At 41.3% G+C, this 22,289-nt stretch overlaps 1 protein-coding gene across 7 annotated transcripts in view; it reads right to left on the bottom strand.

The window, feature by feature from the left end:
- Positions 1-22,289, bottom strand: part of ERI1 (exoribonuclease 1) — a 69,466-nt gene that overhangs the window by 45,430 nt on the left and 1,747 nt on the right. For 3 of the 7 annotated variants that reach the window (XM_062574403.1, XM_062574404.1, XM_062574405.1), the window contains exons 3-7: positions 20,491-20,701; positions 18,965-19,048; positions 18,133-18,242; positions 15,370-15,484; positions 13,009-13,415 (exon numbers count right to left, since the gene is read on the bottom strand). In XM_062574403.1, coding sequence (XP_062430387.1) covers positions 13,173-13,415; positions 15,370-15,484; positions 18,133-18,242; positions 18,965-19,048; positions 20,491-20,701 — 763 coding nt within the window. In that variant the 3' untranslated portion in view covers positions 13,009-13,172. Of the gene's footprint in view, positions 1-13,008; positions 13,416-15,369; positions 15,485-18,132; positions 18,243-18,964; positions 19,049-20,490; positions 21,724-22,289 lie in introns of those variants that run through there. The other 4 variants (XR_009958245.1, XR_009958246.1, XM_062574408.1 and 1 more) reach the window with 3 other exon arrangements.

The raw sequence follows: 22,289 nt of genomic DNA, 5'->3' as shown, positions 1-22,289 counted from the left end.
TGTTATGCTGAACCCAGAACCAGAGCAGCTTGCCAGGGATTGCAAGGCCTTCCCAGCACAAAAAGGCTCTCAGAAGTGTTCAAACAATATAGAGCCCTAAAGCCTTGGCTGGTGACACAAAGAAAAGAAATTCTGCCCAGTTCTAAGCCTTCTCTTCGAACACAGACAAGGCACTGGCCCTGAATCTCTACAGCCCTGGAACTCGAACCCTCCCTTTTGGATGCTATTTTCTCTTAAGCACAATCCTTAAACAGAGAGTGTGAATGAGAAGCAGTTCAAGTAGCAACTATTGGGGCTGGCCTAAGTGATAGAAAACCTTTACCTTAGACCCTACAGTGGTCTTAGACTAAGACTCCACCGCACCCTAACTACCTTCTGGCAGTTTCTGCCCTAAGACCTGGCAGCACTAAAGTTTTTCACCCCTGACAGCTAGCAGCGCTCACCTCTCCACAAAAGATCGTCTAAACTCACCTGGCCAAAATTTTGCTCCACCAGAGTTGGAAAAAGGACATCTGAAAATGTCCCCTGCAGCTCTGCATGTCTAAGGACAATGGGGGATCTTTCTTGAGAAAGTTCATTCCAAAATCTAAACAAACAGTGAAGAAGAGGGGGCACTCACTTCAGCCTGCATGATGTTGAAACCTATCCACAGTTGGTTCTTACAAAGTAAACATGCTGTAGCACAGTGTCTTTGCAAAACTAGTACATCTCACATATCTGAAAATACCTGAAAATTGGAATAACATGTTGAGAAAAAAAAAAAATTTGGTACTTTCTTATGTTTTCCTTGCTAGAGCTCAAAAGACTTTCTGTACATGAATGAATCAAGAATTCTCTCTTTCAGGACTCCCCAGACACATCGAGACCCTGTTGTACCAAACATTGCGGATTTAATAAGGAACACAGGGCTGCAGAAAAAACATTAGCATTGGGAAGAACTCTGGTGCTTTTTTAGGAACCTTAAGAAAGTGAATGTTAAAATCAGTTTGAGAATCTCAGATAAGACCTACAGCTGCATATACCTTCCTGCTGTATTTGAAGAACTGGCTTTCAGCAATAGCCAAGACTTGGGAGCCGCTGGTCCTTCTCACCTCTGCCTCCTTGTTGGGTGACCTTAGAAATGTCAGTTGGGGTCACCTTGAACTCCTAGATCAGGGGTTGGATACAGATACCAAGTTCAATCCCTTGTCCTGACCCTTTCTCCAGTCCTGCCTCCCTCTGAGCTCATTCAGACCCCTCCCTGCCTGACATGACATTTCCCTAGGTTGCCCTAGGTGTCAAGAGCTGAGAAGTACCTTGAATAAAAGATGGAAGCAGCAGCATTTCCCAATACTCTGCCTCTCCCCAACAGTCACAGTTCAAGAGAAAGGCATGGTTCAGTCCACAACACATACACTATTTCTAATAGAAACCACTCTCTCCAAGGACTGTTCCCTGCCTTACTGGACAAGAGCGCGGTTTCCTGCCACCTCATCACTTTTCAGGCCTACCTTTTCAGGTAATTACCTATAATTTCCATCTGGTTCACTCCAGTTGGTTGACATGTGTCCTCCTGGGGACCCTGAACTGGACACAGTGCTCCAGATATAACCTCACAATACCAAGCAGAGAGGAACTAATCACCTCCTCTACTCCTGTGACCTGAGTGCTAGGAAGCTAGGAAGGGGAAATCACCTCTGAGGACCAGGGGCACTTAGTTCCAGAGCATGAATGACACCTTTGCCTCATTCAAAAAAATGGGGCAAGGCTGGATGGATGCTATCTAGAACCGTGCTTCATGGTGTAGTTATTCTGAAAGAAAGACTGTTAGCTCTCAAAGCCGATGAGCCCTATGGAAGTCAGGGTGGCAGCCAGGACAGAGGGTATTCTTGTGGCCTCCGAATCCCTGGCAGCATGGCCCACAGAAAAGGCTTAGACACTAGGCAAAAATCCAGCTAGGTGTTAAGTTTATGCTAGAATTGTATTTGTATGTGATCTCTTTATCAGTTTTTTTTTCTTCCCAACCTTGTCCCCAAAAGCGAGTGCCCTGCCACTCGCTTGCAGAGTTCCTTTCTCACGGATCCTGCCAGCGTTGCGATCAAGGTGAACTGGAATGAAATCTATAGCTTTGTGGAGAGAAGGTGTCCTACAATCATCAGAAGAGGGACAGAAATAGTATGAGCAGCCTGAGGGAAGCCATTACCCAGAGAAACCTTCAAAGGATTCAGAGTTTAGGAAGTGAGTGTCAACTAAACTCTCAGTGGACGCTCAACAAACGCCACCAGCAATGGTAGGATCAGTAGGATCGTGATGGGGAAAACAAAAATGTCATGGGGCTGAACTTTGGGAAGGTGTTTCAGCTGGCAGCCTGAAGCCAGCATCCCCCACAACTCTGATTTCAGTGTCCTCTAAAATGACACTGGCTACTTTACAAGACTGGTATTGGTAAGCTGCTGAAAGAATTTGTGTACCCTTTACCAGACAAAAGGAGATCATTTTGTTGTGATGCTCTCACACAAGGTCAAAGCCACCTGTGAAACAGCACAGGCTCCAGGCCAAACAGGGAGAGCAGCCCATTACGAGAGCTGCCAAATTCAGAAAGCCTTTGACTGCAGCATTATCACATAAATTTAAGGGCAGCAGGACCAGTTCAATTATTCATTGCTTTCGAACACCAGACAACTATGTTTAAGTAAATCTCACCCCTCGTAGGCCCTACAGGTTAATTCTTAAGGAGCTTAAAGATAGACAGGGTGAATTACATGTTGTCTGTGCCAAGCTCCTCTGAGACAAGGAAAATAAAATGGAACTGGAGGCAGTACTGGAGTGAAAACTGGAACTCTATAACAAACCTCACAGGCAGGAACCATTTCTAATCAAGATAAACCCTTCTGTTTCCTTGAGAAGACAACCACCTGGTTGGTCCCCCTTTGCACATTAAACTCTGCCCAGAAATGTACACCACCTCATCAAGTTTCCTTGAGGTGGGCCTGGAGCAACTCAGAGATTTATCTTCCATCTCAAGGCCTGTCATTTAAGGCTGCATCCCACAGAGTGGATCATCAGCACTGCCTCTCCACAGATGGATTTCTGTTTCTGCAGCAGTTAATGTCACCACACTGTAGCAACATTGCAGCAAAGCTCAAGGTGCAACTATAGAAAGAAGGTGATTTTATTTAAAAAACAAAATGATTTTACTCACGCTCACACTCTCATACCTACGTAATCACAAACACCATGACGTGCCTTCGTGAGGTCAGTCCAGGATTCAGGCACCCCTGCTCTTGCCAGGATTACCGGCAGTGACAAGGAAGAAAAGAAATGACAGCTATCAAGTTGTTATCCCAGTCTCTTGAGTTCTTGAGTTGGTGAGAACTGCTGGTTTTGGATGGTCTTCCGTTAGGAGCTGACAGTGATTAGGATCTTTTGTCTCTCTATTTTGTCCCATCTCTGTGAGTCCTAAGGATATATACACTGTCTTTTGTCTCCTTATTTCAATGATTAAGGGCTCCAGTCCCATTCTTTATCTTCCCATTCTCATCTTTAGCCTTGAGACTTCAGGCTGACACTTTTTTTAGGCTGCCCTCGTTTGCCCCATCTAAATGTTCTCAGGAACTACAGAGGTGTGCTCTAATTTCAATGACCTGCTAACAGAGGCGCCATCAACACCTCTTATATAATTCCTGTATTCCTTCACCCCCACACTCCCATTCTTTCTCCATTCCTACTGATCTTAATGTGCCTATTACAAATCTCAACAATTCCTGGTAGATGAAAGAATTAAGCAGCAAGCGAATTCTTTTGCAGTCATCACAACAGCTTTTGGAAATCTCAGGACTGGTCCTACAGCCAAAGCAGGGAGGGGACTGCAATGTCCCACTGCTCAAGAAAGGATTTGTATATGATCCTGTATGTTCGGAGATAAGGCGCAGAGCCAGCTGCTTTAGCTACGTAAGGAACCAGGAGCTTGAGCGCAACTCCCTCAAGCAAAGGCCTGTCCCAAAGAGGGGCTCAGCCAGAATCATGACAGCAGTTGCAAAGCCTCTTCTTCTAGCAACAGCCTACACCAAGACATTGTCTGCTGACAAAAACACACAAGAAACATAGGTGAGTCTTGAGAGAAACACCAGCTGAGGGAAAAAAGGGAGCTGGTTTCCACTTCTAACACCACCCTCACACACTGCATAAACTTGAACAGCAATTTAAGCCTTAATTTCATCCTCTTTAGAACTGGACTAGTAACTTCACTGCAAAACATAGCACATGGAATTTATTACCCTTGTCACCCTCTCTTTGGAGTAGGTATATGGTTCAGAACAGCTGCACATACTTTTGGGAGCTCATACTCCTGTGACTGAGGGGTAGCTGAGTTATGACAAGATACCAAGGTGAGGACTGTTGGCATGGGGAAAAGAAAACAAGGTGAGGGAGTGGAATTGGTAATCCTTAGCCCAGACATACACAACACAGGTGGTAAAGGGCAAAGTAGATAGCTTGAACAGAAAAGCAGAACAGGGAAAAGACAGCAGCCAACGGTGCTCCAATGTGTGTTATGGACATTTAGTCCTTCCAAAAAACAAAACAAACCAAATCAAACCAAACAAAACAAAAAACAAACAAAAAACCCCACAAATAAACAGAGCAGTGGTTGTCTGCAAGGCTGAAGGGTAACTGGCGTGGATGGAGGAACAGGGATGATCTATGGTACATGAAGACAGTTCAGTCCCTTCCACATATGCTCCAGATCTTAAAGGTTAAAAGAAAGAGTATTCTCAGGACATTATTATTTCAAGAAAGAGAAAACAGTAAGTAGGAAAGCTTCCAGAGTGCGAGAAATTGGCTGGGATGGAGGACATGCTTAAGATTTTGTGTAATTTTTAAAAGACTATGCAGGTGACAAAGAGGAAAGGAGGAACAGACAGAAAACCCTCTACAGCAATGCCTCTCTACAGCAATGGCCACCAGCTCAGAAGCTGAACTGTGAAGCCCTTTCACTGTGGGTTCTGGAGACTGAAGAAGGTACAGACATTTGGGGAACATGAAAAATCATCTCCGGCATTTATTGGAGTATCAGCTGAGACAAACAGCGCAGCTCTCCTCTCAGTGATCCCATCAACGCATCAACTTCACAAATGCCAGTTCTGTTTCACAGGTCAGAGCAGCCCTCAGACCAGCCTGTGGCAGAAGAGCAATATTCCTTCCCCAGTCCAACTTCCCTGCACCAACCATTGCCAGTGAGGATCTCAAGAGAGAAAAAAAGACACTTTAGGGAAAAAAGAATGCTAACCAAATAAAGTGATGGCGGCCCAATGTCTTGCTGGTTGTTTTCCAGGTCACTTGTACAGAACATCTGCCCACCAGATCTCACTGCAACACCCACAGACCTTACCTGAGATCTATCTTCTTCTGTATGTTCCTTAAGGAACTCTTCATTGGTAACTGACTGCATAAAATTATTCAACTTCCCTTGAAGGCACAACTTTCTCTGAACAAACTCTAAGTTAAACTTTTGCAAACGTCAGCTGTAAATTAAGGAAATGACACTTCCTACTCTGCCCCTGTAAATCAACAGAAAGAAGCTTCTCCAGTTCACAGCACCATCTAACATAGCTGGTCTGGATCACACTCTCCATTCTCTGCCTTAAGGACACCAGGCCCCTTTGACTGACTTCGCTATTAGTAGCAGGGAGGTTATGACAATTCATCAGAAGAAGTGGAGTTTCAGCCCAGAAAACTGGAGTTTGTGAGCAGAGAGGAAGGCCCCTGGCAAAGAAGTGAATTATACCTATCTTAAATTCAGTTGAAAAAGGAAAACCAAAGATACTCCAGCAAGGCGATAAATTCTCCCATCTGAACAGGCAGGTGCCACTAAACCATCACCCTCAGCAAAGACTTAAACAGAGAACTTAGGAAGAGATATTCTGCTCGAGTCAGAAGGGTAGGAGCAAAATAGGGGACAGCTGCAACCCCTGTGAGTACCGGTGATCAAAAAGTTCGTATCTTGCACAAATATACATATTTGCATATCCCGAACTCCATCCGTCATCCCCACAGACAGGCAATGCATAGGCAAATCTGCTCTGGATAAGCTGCAAAGGCAGAAGCATCACTCAGGACTTATCTGAGGCAGCTCACTCTTCTCTGGCTGTATAGTCTGTGATGGTGCTTCCCTTTCCAATTTCCTCCCATCTCAGCCTTCTACCACCTCCTCCTTACCACCAAGTCTTGACCTTCACCTGGCTGCTGCCACATCCCTGCATAAATATTTTCTGTGGAAATTCCTCAGTGCTCCAGCACTTACACACATACACACACAATCAGGCAAACACAGAGGAGCTCATTCACTCTCTGCCAAATAGCATCACTGAAAAACAACAAAAATTTTCCATGTCAATGTCAATCAGTATCCACCAAGGCAGGCAGATCCCCTGGCAGAAGGACAGGGAGAAGGCACTACTATTTTCCGTCTGAAAGGGAACTAAACCATAAGCTTTTACCAGCAATCCCATTTTCATATTGAAAGCACATTTTGGGGGGATTATGCGCTTTGGAAGCCTTGATCCCATTATCCAACACTCACAAGAACATCATCCTCTCTCTGTGTCCTCTAGAGCTCCACTATGGCACGGTCTGAGATGATAAACAGCCTTTTTTTTTCTTTTTTCTTTTTTTTGTACACAACTCTCACACCAACATCTTGCTCCTAACTTGATCCGTTCTGAGTTAATGGGCTCCTGTACCTGACAGCACAAAACCCATCAATGTCACTGTGCTTCTTCTACAGCATTTCCAGTCTCCCAGGCCTCCTGAAACTAGACATAGATCTCATCTTTTGAATCTCGACTACATTTTGAAAAGGGAGTTTTAAAGGGTTACTTTCCTCTTTCAAGGCCAAACCAGGAAAAGAAAAGCTTTCCATGTGTTGTGTTTGAAAGGACTTACTCACTCAATCTAGTAAAGAATCTCTCCACTTCTTCCGGGCGACTCTACACCTGCCAGCATGGCTCCAGGTAGACAGCAAAAACCTGTTGCACATCTAACCCAACAGGCATTCAGTAGATGTTTCATCTCTAGTGGTGGCAGCAGCCCCAAAGCAGACATGAATGTGGTAGCAAGCATGAATGAAAGCACCATTAAATCATGAGAATTTGCCACAAGCTTTTCTCCATGACTGTGAAGGAAGCCAAGAGATTCTCTGTCTGTTTATACTGTATTCTCCACAGTTAGCATCTGTTACTTGGCTGCAGCATGCATTCCTGCACACTATATAAAAACTCCTAACAAGGAAGCAGTTCCTGATCTGATAAGGTCTTTGCAAGAACTGTTCATAACAGAGTTAGATCAACAACACAGACAAGATTTCAGTATAGAGTACAGCTGCTTCCAGACATGGCTTGTTAGAAAACTGTTTCAGTCAGGGTCAGGGGAGGTCTTTTTCATGTGAGCAACCCAAGCAAAAATGAGGAGTGAGTCAGTAAATTCCAAAGACACTGGCCCCGAAAACCAGCAGATTTGAAGGGTTTGAGAAGAGTCTGAAAAGAAACGTGCCGGTGTGGCTGAGCAGATCAACAGAAAGAAACAAAGCAAAAGCACAGTTCAAAGAAATGTTCCCAAAGTTTTGAAGCACGTTAACAGAGGGTTTGCAAAAGGAATTCACAGATTCACAGGATAAAAATGACTGATTTCTTTTGCAGTCATGCTCCACCCAGTATTCTCAGCGCCAACAAATGCTCCTTATCTATAGGGCTGCCTGTTTACTGAAGACTGACAGGTGTGGAGACCTGCTCTATGCACCTTATTCTCAGCATGGCATGGCCTAACTTTCCAAACTAATACATGGTGAGACAGTAGAAAGAACAGTTTCCAGTACCAATAATGAGAGGCAGTCTTCTTTGAAGAGTAAAGCTGGCCTGAAAGCCTTACCTGCGTCCTAAAAATGCGTGGAAAGCTGCCTGTTTACTAAGTGATCCCAGTAGCAGATTAAGACCTGCCAAACAATCTGCAGCGCCAATAATCTGTGCGCCGAACAATCTTTCCCTTGACTCTTTTTCTCAAAACCGCAGAAGCGTTGTTTGCAATGGAGATGGGGAGCTCTCCGCTCCGACCTCCCACTTGGAGCAGGACTATCACTAACACTGCGTCAGGAGCCTGCGGCTTTGTCTCCTCTTTCCCTATTGAGTATAGTGTGGTATGATGAAGCCACTCTCAGACTGCTTAATCCAAGCCAAGTCAGCACAGACCGCACACCGTACAGAAGCAGTCAGTCTAAATATTGCAGAGTTAAACTACTTATCAATTCAAAAATACAAATTATTAAGGAAAAAGAAAAGAAAAGCACATTCCACAGCAGAAAGCCCTCCAAGCCACGCCGACTGCAGTCACAAGTTAAAATTAGCAAAGCCCAGGCACAACGTTTTGTTAAACAGTTCCCCGTGAAGGTAGGTGTGTCATGCTTTGTGGCCAGAGCGCAGCCCAGGAGCTGCACGCTCCAAAGCTGACCATGAGCACAAACGAAGCAATTCCCTCTTATTGGGACATTGCTGGCTCACAGGGGCCATTTGGCTACATGTACTCTTAAAATCAACAGAGTCAAAACAGGGAAATAAGCAAAGCAGACCAGGCTCTCTCACATGCACTTTACAAATACACGATCATTACGATCATTCATTTCAAGTAACAAAAAAGATTAGCAAGAACTCAGCGAGGATAGTAGGCATAAAACAGCATGCACCTGTGAATAGCATCACAAGATTTGTAACTACTAAGTGCAATCACAACCCCCCTTGCCTTCACATTTCAGGCTAAGTCTAGCCAGGGCATTTATTAAAGTCTGACACAAAGCAGCAGAGCTTGGTGAAGCAAAATTTCCCTTGCAGGTCACTAAAGACTCCCACCCTCCCTTCTCCCAAATACAGCTGCAGATTATAGAAGGCTCTCGTTAGAAAGCTGGCTTCGTTCATCTCATACAATGAAAATATTACTTAAGAGAGGGAAAAAAAAAACCAAACGTACCTCACTTGCGTAATGAATACAATGAATGAGTGCACCCAGGATCATGTCCCGTATCAGAAAATTCACTAGGCCAAAGGGAGGCCTAGTAGCGCTGTCAAGGTCTGAAAAATCCACCACGGGCTTCTCTCTCCCAGCACGTGGGATGTCTTCATTGGGATACCTTTAGGGATACCTTCATTACTGCCCAGCAATCCATGCAGGTATTTGCAAAGGGCAACCCAATACAAAGAGGCACAAGGAAAGGACAAGACCATGCAGAGAAGGAAAGGAGCATTTTATGTGAATACAGCAGACGAAGAGCGACTGCCCATGTACAAGAGTTAAGACAGCAAGTACAAGGCATGGTACCACCCACAGGGCATCCCTGAAACAACTGGCTGCCCAGGAGAAAGCTACCCGAGTCATGCAAGTATATCCCAGATCAGAACACACCCAGAGGCTGCCTCTGTCACAAAGAGATGTCCAAGGCTCCTGTCACTCGGTCTCATCAGACAGAATGCTCTAGCACCAGTAGGTACAACTGCCCAGAAAAGACCTTTCCTCCACAAGGCTGCTTCATGGCCTTCATGCCCACTTCGTGCAAAACCACTCTCTTAGGAGAGAACAGATCCCAAAGCTACTTCAGGCTTTTCTCCCAAACCATAGTCATTCAATTTAAAGAACTCAGGGCAAAAGAAATCAGATGGTGGTGGGGGCTGTGAATGCACAAAGACCAAGCTAGAAGGAACACTATGGAGAAGCAACTTCCCACCTTCCAAAGCCCTCTCTGCATTCCTAGTTGCAGATTAGCACCCACCATTCCATCAGATCAGCAGGAAGGTCTTCTGAAGCAAAGTGTTAGCCTGCTTCCCACTGCAGTGTTCACAGGCTAGAGCTAAATCCAATGTATAGCAGAAGCATGCACTGACCACCAGCTTGCTACTTCACATAACTCCATTAGGGGAACCCTTCTGGTAAGCTGTCACTAATGCCCACAGGCCGTCAAATACAAGTCCCTGAGAGAGGGCAATGGTCTTGTTTGCAACAGAACAATGTTCTATATATTTAGCCCATTTCAAAAGCCTCCTGCCAGCAACTGGGTCACCTGACACCTGTTCTCCACAGGTGTCAGGTGACCTCCACAGGTTAAGACTGCCAATTTCTTTTTAAAGTGCCTGGTCTTTCCCAGATTAAATAGAACATACAAAGACCTTACTTAGGACAATCTTCTTTCCAGAGGCAAAAGTTCCCTAATGAAGGATGAAGGGAAAGGTAGCCATACTTCACCAGGAGGCTGATGGGAGGCTACAGACAGCTTTGATCTCTTCTCCCCCATGCAGCCAGCAACATTTGCTATGGCAGCCAGCACTGACTAGGACAAGGGCAGAGGTGTTACTGCTCTGTAACTTTCTCCACCAGAATCCCTTTTCCCCCTCTAACACATCCCCAAGATTCTACAAAGCCCTCTCAAATTCATGCAAATACATACTAACAAATCTACCTGAAAGTGTGCTCGTGTTGAAATTTGCCTGTGACTTCTTTGTTTCAAGTTTACTAGTGTTTTACCAAGGCTGCCTACAGCAGTGGTAGAATTACTCCAGCATAGCTCCTGAAATGTAAAAGAAAACAAAACTATTTCAGGCTGCTTTTACTAGTATCAGTAGGATAACGTCTGTACGTTATTTTCTGTATAAAAAAGGAGACTGCTTCTTACATAGCTGTCAATGAATTGGTCAAGCAGTAGCTGATTCCTCTAATAGATAAAAACATTCACCACAGCAGAGACATACCCAGCAAGCTTCTCCTCTGAACGAACAAGTAAGATCAACCTGGAAAAATGTTCGGCCGCAACACAAGTGTCACTGATAGGAATACCACTCCACGTGATCTCCTCAAATGCTTCCTTTGCTTTTGGTATGAAAGCATTCAAGAAAATTCACCCTTTAACAAGTGTTCTGAACTGCTCGTGACTATCGTTCAGGAGATTTAAGCCATCTAACTACAGTTACATCGCTAGTCCACCAGAAAACACTTATCTTGGTCCATGCTGAGACCAAGCCCCTACGACTGCTAAAGGCATCTCATGTTTAACTGAATGAATTCAGTACCTTATGTTTAAAGTTCTAAACTTATTTTAATAAAAGACTGTTCACATTTCAAATGAAAACAAACACTGACACTTAATCTCAGAAAAGTTAGTTTACGGTCCAACACTGATTTCAAACTAGAGAAAATAACATCTGCAATGATTCTACTGATTTCCACAACTGACAAAAAACTACTCAAGTAATAAAAAGAAAATAATTAATATTTAATCCTTATTTCAAAATAACTTCTTGAAATTATTTAACAAAACAAACAATTCTACTTAAAACAATGATGCAAAGTTACAACTGTCCTTCACTTGTGAAACCCACAGTATAATCTGTAACCAACTAGTTTTTCATTGCGCTGTGAGCCTGGCTGCCAACTTGTAAATAAAAGAATTATGACAAAGTCCTTGCTAATGCCAGCATCCCCAAAAATGTGCTGAGCTAGACTCTATTTTATCATAAAAGCCTTCACCAGAGTGATTCAGAGCCAAAAAAGGAAGTTATCATGCTCCTGCAGATGATTCCAGAAAAGAGGATACTGTGGTTGCTACAGGGAAAAGTAAATATGTAATTAACAATTTGTACAAAATTGGAGTGGACAAATAGGTGATATTTTCGGATTAAGCTTATCAGAGATTTTGATTCTTCCCTTTTGAATACACATCAAATATTGCTACAGATAGAAAGGAAAATGATAAGTTGTTCAAAAAAAATGCTACAGGTAAAGTAAATATTTACTTTCACAAAGAAAAAAAAATGTCATTCTAAATTAGTTGTTCAAGAGTATCCACAGCAGCATCTGTACTCATGACTGGGGAAAGGACTGTTTTCTCCCTTCATGTGAAACAACCGAGAATTGATCAATACTTCTCTCTCACATAAAATAAAAAATTAAATAAAGGAGGAATTCATTTTAACACAGGGATACTAAACTAACTCTTTTTCCACTAAAAGCAGTCAAAACACATTGTTCTGCTTTTCAAAACAAGTCACTCTAGTGCAAAACTGATCACATTAGCACTGTGTTTCATAACACAACCCAGTGAGACAAACTAAATTAACACTTTCACCTCACATGAGTATTGTTATGTGTCAGTTAGTAGGAATGCAGAGATATGACAAACATCAGAAGTGGCCTTCACTAATAAAACTATATTCATCTTCTAATAGTAGATTTTGAGATAAAGGCATGGTTTCATGATAGTAGAGGTAGGGGAAAGTATCAAGAACAGTTGAACATACCTAACCATAAACTAGTTTTGTTTTAGGTAATATCCACACAGCACATAATTTTGATCATCTGGTATATTTTAAATGCATTTTTACTTTCCTCGCTTTGAAGTACAAACGGCTGACGGCGTCTAAATAGCTGTTCTTCATTTGATTTAGCTTGAGTGTAGCAGGAATAGGAGGCATGATAACTGATGTGAAGTCCTAAAGAACTTCTTTTTAAATATAGGTAAAAAATTTACTACTATACTGCATGAATGTCATTTTTTATTCAACACACAGTTATTATAATTGATATGGAAGCAGACAAGCAGATTCCTAAAAAACAGAAAAGAAAAGAAAAAAAAAATTGATGAACCACTCCCACTTCTTCCAGACTTCATAAAAAAGAAATCAGCAGGAGCCTTATCAGGAAATATCAGCCTCTACAGTCTCCATTTCAGTTCTTCCAGCAATGACTTGTTTGTGTGCAATGAATAATCAGATATTAAATGTCATTAGAGTAAATCATAATGAACTAGTATTACCCACAGGTTGGGGTGGAACAGTAGTACACTGGCCAGGAGAATCTTTACATGTGTTTGAACGGTATGTTTTTAAAGCTTAACACTTGGTCTGGATTCCAGATATCAACATTACTGTTGGGAAAAAAAAGAAAAAGAAAAAGAAAAAAGAAAGGAGTATCAAAAAAAAAAAAAAAAGGTGTAACACAGGCTTCAAAGAGCTTCCACACTTCTCTTTATTTCAACAGAGACCTCTACTTAAGGTGCTTTCAGATTCTGCACTGCAGACAGGTTCACAGAGGTGGTTTTTTGATAAGCTGTTAACAGTCTGTAGTATGTATTCGACAGCAGGTCAACATGCAGAATCCTTGAACTATTAGTTCCTATAGCGAGGCATCTGTGGAACAGGGGCTCCCTCTAAGGGGGCTGAGGAGGAGACAGTCATGAGCTGCCCAGCATGCATTCTCTCATTCACACGCAGTTCACAGCCATCCTGCAGCATCCTTATAGCTATCCTTGCAATGTTTTTAGAGTCATCAAGTCCACTGTGAGGTCTCCCATCATAGTTCATTCCCAGCTTTTCAAGCATGATTGTCAGCTTGGTCTGGTTCCTAGGAACCTGATGGAGAAAGTGAACCACATTCCAGAATTAGCTTCTTTTGCTTTTTTTTTTTTAAAAAAAAAAAAAAAAAGAAAAGAAAAGAAAGAAAGAAAAGAAAAGAAAAGAAGCTTTTTCCACCTAACACAATGCAATAGAAATGTATGCAGATTTAAATACCAAATAAAACCTCTATGTTGCCTTTTGTTAGCTCACTAACAATTACACTTCAAAACACCCCGGAGAGACAGACACTCCTTTTTTTCTCAGAGATGGTATAGTCAACAAGATCTTGTCTAGACTCAGGATGATCTCAAGTGACTCTCACCATTACCAGCACCAGTTCAAGACATGCCAACAGTGGAAACTGTGGCCAAGATAGGTTTCACAAGCCTTATAAAGAAGGAATTGCTACCGAAGCAGCATTGCAAAGGGAAAACAATTTTTTAAAATACCAATTGATTAAAAAGCAAACACCTCCTGGTTCTCACTGACATCAAGCTTCTGAATAGCTCCAACCACTACAGGAGATTAGGAGCACTTACAGTAACCCCTGTTTACTTGGATGACCAACAGCATAGAGAGATAAGGAAGTTTCACTGTATTACCCAAACAAAGTGCTACACCAGCAAAATCCCCAACTCCTTGCCAGATTAACTACTAAGCATGCATCTGTTCCCAGGAAGGGCTGAAGAAAAGCGAAAGGATATCAAGCTTGTTTTGTTGGGAGGTGGAGGAGACACTACAAGTTCCAGGATGCTGTACGATACTACTAGATTTAATAGCTAGGCAGAACAGCAACAACACAGCTGCCAAAATCTGGCAACATGCAACTTCAATAGCAACACCAACAGAGCTGTCAAGGGAAGAAATACCCATAAGCTGTGGGATATTTCTTGTCTACCAGAGTTGCAATGCATTCTTTGCCACAAGTTTAACTATTATTACTTAACAGTAGATTCAATAAAAGCACAGAACAGCTAAACAAAAGCCCTAAAGAACTGTAAATACTACAAATTTTTGCATTAAAAAAATTATGCAAAAAAAAACCAGTCTATTAATTCTAAGTTATGATTTTCATTGACTTTAATAGAAGAGCAGTCTCACTGCTAAACAGAGGAGGAAAAAGACACATCTGGTTTAAAGCTGATAGGTCTATCAAGATTGTTTTGTGTTCCAACACATGCTTGCAATGGGAAAGGTCATGCAGAGAAGGCATAACAGAGGAGGAAATGCAATAACTGTAATATTTCAAAGGAGAAGGTAAAGCTCTTATTATATGTCAATCTCCTTTTCCTAGTGGTTGCATTTAGCACAATAACACCTTTCAAGAGCTGATTGTGAGCCAAGCCCCAAATCATATTCAAACAAATGTTACACTGACTTGGAATTCAGTAGCATCTCCAATAACCAGTTTTATGGTAGTGTGACAGTGATAGAAAGCAGCAATAAGGTTCAGCACTGATTTTGGTGCTACTTTTGTTTTGACAATTTGATGCAACTGTAGCTATGTCTAAACTTTTCCTTTCCCCATTATTCTTTGTCAAAAAAGGAAATACTCGAGGTCAGTGGTGAAGACTAGTTCTTTGTAATGTACTGCATGAAAAAAGGAAGCAATAACTGCAAGATCAATACAGAGACTTTTCAGCTGAAGTAGCTTAAGACACACTTGACCCAAGAGCACCAGTACCAACATTCTTAAACAATTATTTGAATAACAATGAACACATCTCCTGATTCTCAAATACAAAATTAAAATTAAAATGCAGTAATTCAATTACTCCAGTAGATAATATCATTTTCAAGTACTAAAATGAGATCTGAGAATGAAGCACTTTTGGAAATTAGGCCACAGGCATCTAACTTCTGTGGTATAAAATTATAGTACATAAGTAAAGATCATAGGCACAACAGGACATATAAGACTTTTAAAACAATTTTTCCCACAACAGAAACAGCAGCAGTCTATACACACCTTATAGAAGTTCCCATACGACTTGCGAATATTGATCCACCTTTTCGCAAAAGAAGGATATTTGATACGGCTAATACGGCACTGGATAGTCAAAAATTTACTCATATCCCAAGATCTTAAAAAGTCAGAGAGAGAGAGAAAAAGAGAAAAATATTAATAATGATTGATTCAGATGCCCTCTGGTGTATGTATCACACAGCTGTAGCAAAAAGGGCTAAAGGAAAGCAGCTTAGGCTAGTAAAAGCATCCTCTCAGTAAGCATGGTAAGGAATTTTTCAACATGAACTTGTTAATCAAGGGGAAAATAAATACCCACGTCAGCAAAATTTTCTCTAGGACAGTTACAGGTCCAGAATGGCTGAAATAAAAATAGAGCAAGCCAACTTCCCTGTCTATCACATTTGCTCCAAGACAGCCAATGAAACAGAGGTTTACACAGCCCCCAGGGAAGCAGGAGGCACTTTAGTTTCCCTGATCACTTTGGTACTCACTTATCTCTCTCTCTAACTTCAGGCACTGAAACAAGACTGCACTTACTTTTAGGAGAACCAGACCATTATGGAAAGATGAAGCCATAGCACCACGTGCTTCCAGCTTTCCTTTCTTAAGGGAGTCACCCTAACAAGTTTGTAAGCTTTAAGCTAAAACAGAGTCTTTTTTCTCTCTTGCAGCTGTCTGCACAATCTCTCCTATATGATAGGGAAATCTCATTACACCTGTTTCGCTTGAGTAATATCACCGAGGGCTTACCCTGGAGGGGTATTCAAGATGCATTCTCCTAGGCCAAGTAATATAACCAGTCTTGTAGCAGTTTTGCTTTAGCACTATTGCTTCTAAAGATAGAAACTTAACTATAGGTAATAAGTTAGCTAAATTAGAGTATTTATCAGAATTCCCCAAATGAAAATCAAGTAATACCACCTTTAATTAGCTACTCAGTTTTAAAGTGTGCCTGCTGTAAACTGTAAATCTCAAGTCTAGTGTTACAGCTCTTAAACAGCTTTGCTGTTCACACTGGGCACAACCACATTTCAATGAAATCATTTCTTCACTGGGAAGGTCTATGATTTGCAGTTGTCCCAGTCTTCAGGAATTTGAGAAAAAGGTCTTGCATGAAAAGAATTTTCCCACCCACTAAAGTCAGGTAAGTTAAAAAAAGAAAACAAAAGTGGCTTTTGTTATGCATCAATTCATGTCCTACAACAACATTTTTCAAGCCACTCACGTTATAGACTACAATATTTATCCGTGCTTTACTCAAGAGAAGTGTTATGAAGTCATAGTTTGTGTTGCCTGTAACTACAAATGTTGTTTAATCAGGCATCAAGTATTATAGATTAATCTCCTTGGAAAGTTAACATCTCTTCTGTAACTCTTAGGTTTGGAAAGCACCGTTCTCACAGAACAAAGCCCATGCTCTTTTTCAAATATATAGAAAAAGATCTTGAGCATCCTTCAGTATGCAATGATTACCTATATTGGGGAGTACAAGTCAGATATTGTTTTCTAACAGTGTAGTCTCCATGAATGACCTATACGCAGCCTGGGTGATGGACCACTACTAATGCAATCAGCACTAAAAATAGAGTTGTTCCTAAAAAAGAATAACACGTTCAAAGATAACTTCTCTTTATACAGAGAACTGAGGGGGAAAAAAAAAAAAAACTTACTTGATTTCATGAACCCTGGAACCTTTTGTTCCAGGCTCCATCTCCCTCTGATTCAGCATAGTCATAACAGAGTTACACAGGGCTGCCTTGTTAATCCAGCACTCCAAACACACATACATGAATGGGAAAATGCATTCTCAGGCATCATTCAGTTCTACGCTCTGAAGCATAACTAGGATCAGGTAAAGGCTAATGCTGAAAACTCCCTGTGCTACTTACATTTGCTCATTCCAAGAGTAGGAGAAAAGCGTGTTAACAGAATAATATTTCACAGCTAAAAAGCAAGCACCAGGTAGAGAAAATTCCCTGGCCAATGCTACGCAAGAGAGAAGATGAGGCTCAGAGAGTATCTTTTGGCTTCAAAATACAAAACTATAATCTAACACCACTAAGGTTTAAAGAATAAAGTCACATCACAGATCTATCTGGATCTCAAGATCTGTGTACTTTGCACTCATTAGGCGACTTGCTTTTCCCATTGATCCCTGGGAGAGAGTCAGTAAAGGTGGGAGTTCAAGGCTCATTAGTCAGCCCCTTACCACAAAGCTTGCCTGAACTGACATCCGTCAGAGCTGCAGTCTGAGCCAAAACAGAGCGCTACTCTTCCTACTAGTAACTGCTCCTCATTCAATATGAGGCACAATCCATTACTGCTTTCTGATGAAACACGCAGGACCTATCAACAGCGAGACTAATGCACACCACGTACCCACCACCCCATCACTGAAACCTCGGATTCCGGGAAGCACAGGAGTTGATTAGAACTGAAGTAGCACAACGCTATTTTCACATGTACATGCAATATGAGAACTAAAAGTAAAGATAATTACAACAGGGTAAAACCAGCCTACTCAACATCATTTACTTGCCCACAAACAAGAACGGAAAGCTGGAAAAGAAACAGTGCCATCTAACGGATTCAAGCTTCATTTCAAACTCATCTTATTTAGTTTCCCTAATGTATCTGAAAGCTAAAAACATATCATAAAAATGGCAAAAGGGCCATGTCACGATCCAGTTTTAGCAATATTGTTACTGAGTTAAACATTGTTTTGCAGTTTTAGAGCATGTTGAAGGTTTTATAAGGACATACCCGTCTGTCAGCATGGAATAGCTATACTTTGTTCCCAGTTCTCGCTGTCTCATCCATTCTATGACGTTCTGCAGAACTTGAGGAAAGGTATCAGCTTTATCAACAATATCCTGGCGGGGGGGGGGGGGGGGGGGAGGGGGGGGGAGGAGAGAGAGATGAGTGAGGAACACCTTTCAAGGAAAAAAAAAATAAACAAGAATGCAGTGTAAAAAAAGTGTAAAAATTGTGCTGCAAATGTAGGTACACACTAAGTTACTCAACTAAGGACTCACAAAACTCTTCTGAAGCATACTACTCATTAAAATAAGCAGATAAGGGGTCATTTTTTTCTGAATAAAAACACCACAAAACCACCATCAAAACAGCCTAACCACACATGACTTCCAGAAAGCTAACAAATTAGTTATAGAACTTGGCTTAAAAATCTTCGAGCCTGTTTCCCAGGTCCCTGCTCAAGTGGCTTGATCACAGACCACAGCCACTGTAACACTCTAAACTCTTTAAAAAATTACACACACACACACAAATACATATGTATGTGGGTCTATAAATAAATAAAAGCAGAGAAAGGGATGCAGTTCAAAAGCCGTACTCCTGTACTTCCTGCACTAGCCATTAAGTTTTCTAAACATGGACTACAAAGTGCATGCTTTCCCCCACAGCTCCTGTAAAATGCCCTGAAAGACTGACCTAGTGAAATCAATTCTGGGATAACATAACAGTTGGGAAAGGGAAAAAGACAATTAAGAGAATGGAACCAACAGAAAAAAAAATAAGTCTGAAAATACCAACACTACATTTCTCTTTTTGAGGACACAGAAGTACAAATTACCTGAGTGATTCCTGTCAGACTAATGCAGAATGCTGAAAGCTTGGGATTAATCTCTGGCTTCACGTATTGCTGAAAGGTGTCCTCCTGTAACAAGACAATCAACTGCTTTGCAGCAACACACTGTGTAAGCTGCAAGGCAACTTCTTTGGCTTGCCCACAGCTGAAAGGCAATATGTGATACTTGCCCTGCTGGAGGCAAGAAACATCACTGTACCTCCCTGTTCAGTAAAAATATCCTGGTTGGCCACCATGAGATACCCAAGGGGGTGGCAAGCTGGCTTTACAACCCGCACATGTCCCTCCTCTCAGCCACCAGATACTAAAGAGCAGGGATGAGGATGCAAGAGGGGAAAAGGAGACAGACTGCAACAAAGGACAACAATATTGAGGAACAGGAGAATATGATTAAAAAAAAAAATCACAGGCAAAGCCTGATGTTTGTTAGATGGCATCTCTAAAGCTGCACCTGTAATTCAAGGCAGGTAACCAGCTGGACTGCTCAGAGTGTGCATTAAGGCCACACATCTCTCTATGCAAGCCAGCTGGAGATAAACATAATGATTTCTCTTTTCTTTTTAAACTGCTAAGTTTCCCAAAGACGACTAAATGCAACTTTCATGGACAAAGAAAATCTCCAAACTGCTACTGCTATATAAAACCTCCTTGACAGAGAAAAATGAAGCAGCTTCCTACTCTATCGGTAATAAATCAGCCTTGCTGACCTGCATATTTCTGCATCTGCTTTCAGAGAAATAGATGCAGCTACACTCTGCTGTTACATTACATTGCAACAATTACTGGAAATCCTCCCCCTCCTAAAATTTCCTGATAAATGCAGCATTAGTCAGAAGAATGTGCAGCTTCTCCATTTCATTGAGTTACTCAGTTTCAGCTAGACTATAAAATGTTTTTTTCCTAAAAGAAAGGCCAGTGAAGTACTGGAATAGAGTACTTAGGAGGCTGCAAAATCTCTACAGTCTACTTTTAAAATCAGGCAAGGCAAATGGCTGTCAATCCAAGGCAGGCAGACACTACTCCTAGACACACAAGCAGAGCATACTCAACCACGCTTCTGCATCAGTCTCTTCCAAATTGCCTCAAAACAGATTACCACAGAATTTGCTAATTCTTGCTTACAAGTCCTAGAAAGGCAGCTTAATTTGCTTTATAGATCTTAAGCCAGAGAACAGTGGGGGGGGGGGGGAGGCAAGGGGAGGAGGTAAGGCTGAGCAACTGAAAGTTGTCATATTGGTAAGAGGGACAAAATAGTATTCAGGTACAGATATCAAAACATACTTTAAAGGGGAATGATCTACTCTAGCTGTATAGTATTTTTTTAAGAACAGAAAGAAAGTTTGGTTTGTATTTGATAGGCACAGAGTATAGGTCTTCAAGACAAAATGGCCATTTTTAGTGACGTTCTACATCTACCTAAAAACTAACATAGACTTTCTCAAGCAAAGAAGCTGCATCAAAAAACAGCATACCAATAATTAAATTACTTACACATTAATTAAATTACTTACTATTTCCAAGGTACGTGTGTTTAATAAGACAACAGGAAACTCAATTATTTCATGCACAAATTCAGGTGGATTTCCTTCTTCACATGTTGCTTCAAAATCAACAACACAGATATAGTCGTAGTAGCTGTCTCCATTAGTAGGTTCCTTCTGCATCAGCTTCTGTTTCTTATAATAGTTTTTCAGTCTCTTTTTTAATACGTCTTTCACTCCTCTGAAGAGATGAGGAAAGTATCAAAGACTACACTCTCATTTAATGACATCAGTGATTTCACCACTGTAGAACTGAAGCTATTTCTAACACTCAAAAGCTCATCATTTATAACCTAATTTTGAACACCAGTGCTTACAGAGTCTGAATTCAACTTCACCATACAGTTCACACTCCATTATAATACAGAGGTTGGGATACCTCAGGCAACTGAAACACCTGGATAACATGGTACTTTGGGATAGGCTGAAAAGCAGGGTACAAAGACATCCTAATGGTTCTGCAGAGAGTCACCTCCAGCCTAGGAGGCCTCCCTAGCCCAAACCTTTTGCTGCAAAGTGGTAAATGGTTTCTAGATTACCGTTGGCCCTGGAAGCAGTACAGCTTCATCCACATTTCCCTGTGCCCCCAGCCTGAACTGACACCTGAGGTATTTCAGCATCAGTGGTACAGCTAATTTAGACGACAGCTAAAATACCCACAGATAAATGGTACTTGACTACCTCGATGAAAATGAAATACTCTAGATTTTGGCTGTCAGAAAAAATTCATGGTCAAGATACTGCTTTCCAAGACTCTGTGACCAAGATGTGAATTCACTGTAGCAACAGACTAGTATCATCTACTGCATTATTTTAATATAGTCATTATAAGACAAAAGTCTATATAGATGCCAGAACTGCCACATACCAAATTAGAGCTCAATGAACAAGGATAATTGCTTGGAAGAAAGTAACTGTTGAAGTTATACACTGGAAATGAAATCATGCAAATAGTAAAGGGCTCCTTGTAGTAAGCTATATTATCAGAATTTTACAGAAAAGTAGTCCACTGATCCATAAGGAAAAACTGAAATCACAGACTACTAAATTTGCTTCAGGGAACATCCGCCTCTTCTGCAAATGCAGGTAACTTGGAGTTTTTTTTCCTCAATACGTGATCTAGTTCAATTCAGTGACTAGTTCATTCCAAGCTGAGAGAGAATGGGAGCTGACAGGAGAAAAGCACTTTTTTCCTCATCCAACCTATAAAAAGGTGAAAGAGGAGACGATCAGCTAACTAAAAAAACTCAGAGAAGACAGCATGAAGGAATCTCCTCAATTCACTGCGTTAGAGGTGATGCTGTACTTGTTTACATACAAGAAACTTTCTGAACAATTTAATGGAATGAATATTTTGTGTATGGTAAGTACTAAAAAGAAAAATGTTAAGCTCTCTACATTTACAATTCAATAAAAACTACAAACAGAAAATTTATAATCTAGGAAATCATAAATACATAATTTGCTGTGATTTCGGCTTGTTAGTTTTAAGTCACATTAAGTACTGAACAGCCATACAAATCCAACCTGTTTCTCTATAAGTTTTATCATGTAATGGCATTTTTCTTCTTGAGGCACCACTCAAATTCATTTCACTGAAGAAGGAACATAAAAGCCATGCAGCTAAAACATCTGCACACAGGAGGGATGGAGGTGGGAGGCTGCACTCCCCTTCCCCTGCCTTTTTTTTTTTCCAAATGGATCTCACCTCCTTTCCTTTTTCCTCGGTAAGTTTTCTCCTAGATTTCTTCTTTTCTAGAGAGCTAGAC

Source organism: Rhea pennata, chromosome 4 (genome assembly GCF_028389875.1).
Source record: "Rhea pennata isolate bPtePen1 chromosome 4, bPtePen1.pri, whole genome shotgun sequence".
In the NCBI taxonomy this organism is placed as follows: domain Eukaryota; kingdom Metazoa; phylum Chordata; class Aves; order Rheiformes; family Rheidae; genus Rhea; species Rhea pennata.
This window is presented reverse-complemented; position numbering and strand designations above follow the sequence as displayed.